Below are 8,509 nucleotides of genomic sequence, written 5' to 3'. Positions count from 1 at the left end.
CAGAGATAATTAAGGAACCAGGGGGTTGCCAAAGCAGCATGCACTAAGCAAGGTTGGCTTGTTTTTATGAAGTTGGGTGGTAGTTTTCATGCAGTTGCACTCACACGTTTTTTTTCCACTTGTCTCTGGAGCTGCTCTTTTTTCTTAGATTATGCTCCCTATTAAGATTTTGCCCTAGACAACAAGTTTGATTAAGCTCGTGTTAGTTTCTCATTTGATCTCCACCTGGCAGCAAATTTCTCATCAAATTAAAATCTAAAAGCTTAGCTTGGTGCACATTTTTCTATGATGGCTAAAGAGTTATAAATGTTCTGTAGACAAACACTATCAATGTATATCTAACTCACCAGAAATCCACACAGAGAGTATCAATGTGGATAAAGGACAAGTGCAGAGGGTTTTAGATTTCTTGCAAAATGAATAAAAAAAGAATATCCAGTGAAAAACTGCCATGATTCATCCTTAAACATTCTCTGTATCAATTCAACTTTCATCAAATACCATGAAAAATTCAAAGAGCATGCAAAGGTTATGTTGTGTTTTAATTTCTGCCATTTCAGTGAGACTTTTAAAACAAGAACTTCATTATCGCTCTCACCAGTGGAGGTACACCAATGGTAACAATAGAGAAGTCTAGTACACAGAGGTTAGGGAAAAGGGAGAAAGTATGAATAGAGGAAAACAGGAATGCAGAAAAAAGGAAATAAAGGTATGGAGAAACAAAGAAAAGAGAGTAATGTGAAGAGACAGGAAAAAATGGAGTAATGAAGAAAAAAAAAACACCACTCATTATTGAAGGAAATTCAAACACATTTCTGCTTCTGTTTCCAGCACCATCAAAAAGCGGTGAGTTCTGCCTAACATGTGCATGGAGTCTTAGTTTTTACTCCTATCTTTCAAGGTATATCCAAGAGTTAAAGGCCCCATCCCATCATGGCAGTCTCATATTTTAGCTTCACAGCCCCTCAGCAAGAACCTGTTCCCCTCTCCCACAATTCAGTCCAAATTAGAGGAAACAACTAAACGTAATTCTTTTTGTAACTTTCTGATTTCTTCCACTTGTAGAAACCTTCCAGATTTCTTCTTGAACCCAGGAGGACATTTGTTATCTTGACTGCAGCCTTCCTCTGGACCCAAACTAAAAAACAACTCTAGGCCAAATTAATCTCTAAAATCAATGGAGCTAAACCAGGGCTGAAGTTGGCCTATGTCTTTACTTTGTCACTATTTGCTTGGTTCTGAATTAACCTTAATTATTTAGATCTATCATCTATTTTTAATTTAGTGTTTTAACAGGCTGGTGGGCAAGAGCACACTGCTTTTCAGTTCCTGCAAGCCTTTACTCACTCCTGTCGCTGTCCTGAACATGAGATGCTCAACAGAGGTGCAGTTCTTAATTTGTTAGATCATCAGACGATAAGATAGCAAGAAGGGTTAACAAAATATTGGGCTACTGGCTTAGCATCTTATTTCAGATTCAGTTACGCTACTGTGCTAGGAAGCACGATGAAAAGAGAGTTGTTTGTATTCCACCGCAGCCCCAAGATGGCTTCCTGGCTGATGCGACGTTTAACCCTTTTTATTCCAGGCTTTATTCTATCAGGACAGTTTTTTACAGCTTTTTCTCGCTCGCACACAGACTGCTTCAAGTTACTGTTGATGTTTGTAAAGGATCTTGCGAAACAAACGCTCTTTTTAAGGAGCTAGCTGGCCCTGACTTTTGTATGCTAGAACAAGGCTGGATTTGCTGGGCTGGTCAGCAGCGGATTCATCACCCCGCTGCAATGAACAGACGTTGGGCCAATAAAAGATATGATCAGTCGCACCTCGCCCCCCAATCCCTCTCCTCCGCCGTCAGGGGGGCCAGCCCCTAGGCAGGACGTTTGGGAGCGGGGAAATGTCGCCAAGGGAGGGCCTAGGGCAGCCTGAAGCTCTCCCCGCCCGTTAGGGCTGCCCCGAGCTGGAAAAGGGGGAGATTTTCGCCTGACTCCTGTGCCGAGCGTGCAGGGGAGGCCCGGGCCCGCTTTACGGGCCGCGCTGCTACCGCGCTGGACTTGATGGGCCCCCGCCAAGCTCCAGGGGCCTCTCCCAGGCCAGCCCGCAGGCTCCTCCAGGCCCTGGAGTTAGTCACGGTGTGAAAACGCACGTGACCCAGCAACTGCCGCGAGACGCGCAGGGCCGCCGGGGGTGGGACGGGCACCGGGCGGGCGGTGTAAATAAAGAAATGGGGGGACTGGATGTGCCCGGCCAGCGTTGCTCTCCACGGGCCTGGCGGAGCCCCACGGCTGCTCCAGGCCCAGCGCCTCAGCCCCCGGACTCACAGGCAGAGCCGCGCCGGGCCCGACTCGGGGGGCGCCTAGACAAGCCCCGCCTACCCGGTGACCTAGATTCTCTCTGCCAAGAAGGGCCCCACCCCCCCGCCTATCCACCCATGGGGGAGCCGGAGGTGGGTCACGTGGTGAAACGTCACGCGCTAGCACCCTCCATTTTGTGGCGCAGCTACGCAGCGGACTCGCCAGTCGGGAGCTAGACGCCCTAGAGGAAGGATCGGGCCAGTGAGTGACTGAGCACCCTCCTCGCGTACCCGTCTGGCCTCGGCACGCACCGCGAGATCATCGTAGCGCAGGTTGGTGAGGGGCTGGCGGGCCCCGCTATGGCTAGAAGAGTGGGGAGCTGTGACTGGAGATTGCGGGGAACGCGGGACGGGGAAGTCCCAGGCGTGGAGGAGGCGCGCTACTGGGGACGGCAGTCTCCGGTCTGGGGGAGTGAAGTGGGAAGGAAGGGCATGGTGCTGCTGTCGCGTCCTCGCCGGTGCTTAATTCCCACCGCTGGGAGGTGGGTGCTAATCTCGGCGCGAGGGTGCTGATCATTGCTGTTCTTTTGGGGCGCGGCTCGGGCGGCCATTTTGTGAAATGGAAATGGCGGCTTCTACTGCTTTCTTCTTCAACTCGAGAACTGTGCGCGCATGCGCGGGTCACAGCTCAGCAGGAAAGTCACCAGGGGGTGGGGCGGGAGCGCGCATAGCTCGTTCCGATTGGTGGAGGAGAGGGGTGGGGTCTTACTTGGCCGTTTCCCATTGGAGCTGAGCGGGAGGGCGGGGCTGGCCGGTCGTATGTTCTCGGACTTTCTATAGACTGCGGCACAGGGCTGGCCTCTGCGGCTGCGCAGTGAGGGTGGGGTGGGCGTTGCGGCTCGTGAGGCGGGGAGAGGCGGACAAAAGCTGACTGAGGGGTGGGTGTGGGTGGTGGGGGGGTGTCTTCGGGTGTCCGATCCCCGCCCCCGCTGCAGTTCTCGGCTGGCGCGGCTAATGGTCTCCTTCCTTCTCTTACAGCCGATTTAATTGTGACTAACGACACCATGAGCGGCTGCCGCGTATTCATCGGGAGGCTGAACCCTGCAGCCCGGGAGAAGGATGTGGAGAGATTCTTCAAGGGATATGGACGCATCCGGGACATAGATCTGAAAAGGGGCTTCGGATTTGTGGTAAGAGTTGTTGCAGCAAAACTCATCTCCCTGCAGAGGCTGCTGTTCCTTCAGCAGCTTGTAATGTTCCTGAAATACACTAGATCTACCTGGTAGGTGAGAGAGAAATAGGCAGATTCGTTGCTTGGATAAGGAGTGACCTAATTTAAGTCTGTTTGCTTTCCAGCAAGTAGTTGAAGCATCGTTCTAGTCCAATAAAACATGTAATTTTGCACGCTTTTTTTGTTTTGTTTTTGCTTTTTTGTTTAAATTGGGATGGCTGGAAGTTGGGGTAGGGGTAACAGATTTTGCTTGTCTGTGATGAGTTTATGGTGCAATACAAATATGCTGAAATGCAGCCTGTAAGCTTCACTTCCATTAATTTTTTGTCCAAAAAGTTAAGGTTTTTACTAGTAATGTAATATGTATAATCATTTTTGCTGTAGTTTAAGGTTTGTATACATTAAACCACTGCAGTGGTTCAGTGAAGATACCACCTATGCCAACTGCAGGGCTTCTGTCAGTGTAGGTAATCCACCTCCCTAAAAGGTGGTAGGTCAGTCAGTCTCCTGTCAACCTAGCTCCGCCTACACTGGGGTTAAAGTTGGTTTAATTGCATGGTCAGAGGTATGGATTTTTCACACACCCCAGTGGTATAGTTGTACCAGCTTAATTTCCTAGTGTGGGCTAAGGCTTAGTTTCATAAACTGGAGACCTGCTTTTAATGCTTTCTTTTATAAGGCTGTAGTAATCTCTAACAATTAGGTAGATTGCATATGTTTTTTAGTTAAATGTCTGTATCAAAGATGGTGTTTTATGAAATAGGAATTTGAGGATCCAAGGGATGCAGATGATGCAGTCTATGAACTGGATGGAAAGGAGCTCTGCAGTGAGAGGTAAGTGTCTTGATGTTAGTAGCATTCAGTATGCTGCTTCATATGCAGCTTTAAAATAAAACTAGAGTAAATCAAACTGCTAAACTACTCTTCATATAAAATACGAACATAAGTTCTCTTGTATTTCTCATTAACAAAAGCACACAAGCTTGTAACAAAGGGTACGCAGGTGAAATGGAGTCCTGTTTTCTTCCAGGGTTACAATTGAACATGCACGGGCCCGTTCCAGAGGTGGCAGAGGCAGAGGGCGATACTCTGATCGCTTTAGTAGCCGACGTCCACGTAATGACAGGAGGTATGTATAGTTGAATAGTCTTAATGAATATGGTCCAGTTAAGTGTGTGTCATACCACCATCTGACAGTCGTCCCCCCCCCCCTTCCCCCGAAGCATTTGAATTGAACATGAAATAGGCATGTTCTGGCTTATTTTATAGAAGGTTACTTTGTAGTTTATATTTTATATCCGAGTACCCAGTTTTAAACCTCAACATTTTTTCATTGGTCCTGCAAAACTTACTTGAAATTTTAGTGTCCTTGACTTTAAATGCTCTAGATGAAACTAAATATCTTTCCACACAGAAATGCCCCACCTGTACGAACAGAAAACCGTCTGATAGTAGAGAATCTGTCTTCCCGAGTCAGCTGGCAGGTTTGTTAAAACATAATTGACTATTTTGACTTCATTTAATAGGTATGTAATGTAAAATATATATTTTTTACTAAAAATATTTTAATAAAATATATTTGGAAAATTATTAATGTAATCTTAAATAACTAAGGTATTTTCAGAACTAATGTAATATGTAAATATTCAGTGTAAATATTAGGAAATTTATAAATATATATTTATATATTTTTTTCTTGTTCAAAATCAATTTTAACCACATATTAAACCCTTTATTTGCCAGCCTATCTGTGTCGTTGGCCTTATGACGAGGAGTGCCTGTGGGTTATCCTAATCGTTGTCTTGGTCACTCTTGGTTGGGCCTGGTTGACTTTTCCAGTCAGCTCCTACAATGTAGCAGTTGGCCACCTCTAGATCTGTGTTTGCTGGTCTAGACGTAATCGATGCACTTCCTTAAAGTGCCAGTTTGCAGCGATCCCAGAGAGTTAACGAGATCTGATCCTTAAGTTGAGAGCTGTTCCTCCTGTAACGCTTCCGAATAAGAGGTCCTGGTCGAAAAGAGTTGAAAGATACGAAATTAGGTGGTCGGTCGTTGGAATCCTGATCGCAGTAAAGTGGTCCTTGATAACTCCACAAGAGTAGAAAATGTCTGCATCCGTCAGTAGTCTGCTAATAGGGAGGGCTGTGCGATTAAAGGCTTCCATCGACTGGGTAGTGTTCTTCAAATGGGTGGCGAAGAGCCAGTCGGGCATATATCATGACGGTATCTTCGATCGCTTAATGCAGTTTGCTGCTTGGCTAGCCTAGGGAAATTTTAATGAAGGTAAAGTAAACTATATTTTTATGACATATGGGGCACAAAATAACTGGTGTATTGTAAACATTCTGTATAAACATAAGGCTTATTCTATTGCAGTCTCTTTTTATACTTCAAAAATATGTAGGTAATATGCACTCAGTTCCATATATAGACTAATACTTTCTTTAATGTTAAAATTATCAGCATTTTGCTTAAAGCAATGTGCTATTTTCATTTATTTCGTGCCCTGATGTAGATAATTCAATAATTCAATTTTGATAGAATACAAGTATGGCAAGTGCCATGTTTGTAATTTATCTAACATCTTCTCTTTCAGTAGTCATGTTCTTACCTTTTTTATATATGTAAACAGTAGTTCTGTTTCTTTGCATAACAAATTTGGTCTCATGTTAGGATCTCAAAGACTTCATGAGACAAGCTGGGGAAGTAACCTTTGCAGATGCACACAGGCCTAAGCTAAATGAAGGGTAAGTATTCAAAACTTCTCTCAAACTTATCTGAATCTAGTAATGAACATTCAACATTTCTAAATACTGAATCTAGTTTCAGCAGTCTTAATGGGTGCCCACAGCTTGAGTTGAAACAGTCCCATGAGATTTCAATAAAACAAATATTAATGAACAGTTCATTGGTTGACTCATTCATGTCAGTAAATCTTATAGCAAAACTTAAAGATCTGGCACATGGGCTAGGTAATTCCTGGCACTTAATGTGAATAATGTTTTTATTTTTTTTTATTTTTTTAAAGGGTGGTTGAGTTTGCCTCTTACAGTGACTTAAAGAATGCTATTGAAAAGCTCTCTGGCAAAGAAATCAATGGAAGGAAAATTAAACTAATTGAAGGCAGCAAAAGACACAGGTATGAGTTTTTAAACCTCCAAATGATGCTGAAGTACAGACTAAAATAGAATTTGAAATTTCCTTGTGAACACTCATATCTGCTTGACACAAAGCACTCAGAATTTTACATTGCTATTGTATTGCAATATCAGTACTTAGTAGCTAACTCTGGTTTGTATAACTTCATTAGTAGGTCCAGAAGCAGGTCTCGTTCCCGTAGCAGGAGCTCGTCCAGGTCTCGCAGCCGTTCTCGTTCCCGAAGCCGCAAGTCTTACACCAGGTCCAGGAGTAGGAGCCGTAGCAAGTCTCGTTCAGTTAGTAGGTCTCCAATGCCTGAGAAGAGCCAGAAACGAGGTTCTTCTAGTAGATCAAAATCTCCAGCATCTGTGGATCGGCAGAGGTCTCGGTCAAGGTCCAGATCCGTTGACAGTGGAAATTGAACTATATAAGTAACTTGCCCGGGGGGCCTTTTTTAAAGCATACTTGCTAAAACTTGTGGTAAGTATGTGATTTTTCTGTGGGGAAGGGTTTGGATGTGGGGGAGGGACAACTTTGTAGATATGGACCACTGCGGGGTATGAAATAAATGTATTAAATGTCTTTTGATAATCCTTTTCTTGCTCACATTTTTGTGGATGTCAAGTGTATAGTTTGTGTATTTGGGCAGAGCTCTTTATAACTAAAGCTAATAACTTCAATTTTTTTGTACTCAAAAAATAAAATCTGAACGTTTTAGTTCCCAGTGTATTCAAACATGTGAATGGTAATTCAAGATTAGTTTAATGTCTTCAATTAAACTAATAGCTTTAGACATTTAAGAGCTCTACATCTGTGCTGTACATAAAGCTTTATATCAGAGGGTTTTTTGTGCTTCCAACAATTGTTTTCAGTTGAGTCAGCAAAATAGACTATGCTGCTCAAGATTGATAATAAACCTTTAATTTTAAAAACTGTTTCGTTTTCATTTAAAATGACTCTTCACTCAACACTTGAACCCAAACATCTATATGTTCAGGTCTAATGACACAGCTCATTTAACAAAAGGAATTCATTTTGTCTGATGGGTGGGAGCTCAGGGCTTTTGAACTAATGATACTAGGACTTGTCAATTTTGACATGACTTCAGGGGTAATGTGACAGAGGTCTATAAAATCATGACTGGTGTGGAAGTGTGTGGTGGCCCTTATAACCCTTAGGGCTCACCAAATGAGATTAATAGACAGCGGGTTTAAAACAAAAGGAAGTATTTCTTCATAAATACATAGCGTGGAACTCTGCCAGAAGATGATGTGAAGGCCAAGACTAACAGGGCTCAAAAAAGAACTAGATGGGTTCTTTTTTAGGATAGCTATTAAGGGAGCTATTAGCTGGGATGGACAGGGATTGTAGCCTCTGCCAGAAGCTGGGAATGGGCTATTGGGTGGATTGCTTGATTGCCTCTTCTGCTCATTACCTCTGAGGCACCTGGCATTGGCCACTGTTGGAAGACTGGATACTGGGCTAGATGGGCCTTTGGTCTCACTCAGTATGGCTGTTCTTATAAGCTACCCTGCCTCTTTTTTTTTTTCATGTCACATGGTGCCTACCCACATATACATGGAACCTTATCACTGAAAGTCTGCCTTTTATGTTCAGAGAGGTAGGGGCATTGAGAAACTAGTGGTGATAAAAGTTGGGCGTAAAATGGATGCTCTTACTCCTTTCAAGCTGCAAAGGTAACAGGAAAAGGCCATTAAGCATGCAAGCTTGAACTTGAAAAGAGGAAACACTTAAAACGTGGGTACTTGTAGCTATATACTTGTGGTATATGCCCCGGTACTTAAAAAGCTGGTAGGAAGCAGGAGCAGTTCTTGGGGTAGTGGGGC

The 8,509-nt window shown here is 43.9% G+C and overlaps 1 protein-coding gene and 1 long non-coding RNA gene across 3 annotated transcripts; one reads left to right on the top strand and one right to left on the bottom strand.

Annotated features, from left to right (window-relative positions):
- Positions 1-523: 523 nt before the first annotated feature.
- On the bottom strand, positions 524-2,390 carry LOC120404932. The gene is made up of 2 exons (XR_005598264.1): positions 2,322-2,390; positions 524-1,779 (listed from the first exon to the last, which is right to left on the bottom strand). It is a non-coding gene; the product is annotated as an uncharacterized LOC120404932 (long non-coding RNA).
- A 91-nt stretch (positions 2,391-2,481) lies between these two features.
- On the top strand, positions 2,482-7,594 carry SRSF5 (serine and arginine rich splicing factor 5). Of its 2 annotated transcripts, none has more exons than XM_039538030.1 (8): positions 2,482-2,626; positions 3,332-3,483; positions 4,288-4,358; positions 4,555-4,653; positions 4,939-5,008; positions 6,198-6,271; positions 6,553-6,663; positions 6,835-7,594. In XM_039538030.1, exons 2-8 carry the CDS (start codon positions 3,358-3,360, stop codon positions 7,082-7,084), a joined length of 801 nt encoding a protein of 266 aa, XP_039393964.1. In that variant the 5' UTR covers positions 2,482-2,626; positions 3,332-3,357; the 3' UTR covers positions 7,085-7,594. The 2 variants fall into 2 exon arrangements, with proteins under 2 accessions (XP_039393964.1, XP_039393966.1); XM_039538032.1 differs by lacking the exon at positions 2,482-2,626 and adding an exon at positions 3,211-3,231.
- The last annotated feature ends 915 nt before the right edge of the window (positions 7,595-8,509 follow it).

This window comes from Mauremys reevesii, linkage group 4, assembly GCF_016161935.1.
Source record: "Mauremys reevesii isolate NIE-2019 linkage group 4, ASM1616193v1, whole genome shotgun sequence".
NCBI lineage: Eukaryota > Metazoa > Chordata > Testudines > Geoemydidae > Mauremys > Mauremys reevesii.
This window is presented reverse-complemented; position numbering and strand designations above follow the sequence as displayed.

What these genes read in the sequence shown, in the direction of transcription:
- SRSF5 (XM_039538030.1), top strand. Translation starts at nt 3,358, where the DNA reads ATGAGCGGCTGCCGCGTATTCATCGGGAGGCTGAACCCTGCAGCCCGG. An exon ending in CGTCCACGTAATGACAGGAG is followed by an intron (nt 4,654 to 4,938) that starts GTATGTATAGTT and finishes CTTTCCACACAG; the next exon opens with AAATGCCCCACCTGTACGAA. An exon ending in GAAGGCAGCAAAAGACACAG is followed by an intron (nt 6,664 to 6,834) that starts GTATGAGTTTTT and finishes TAACTTCATTAG; the next exon opens with TAGGTCCAGAAGCAGGTCTC.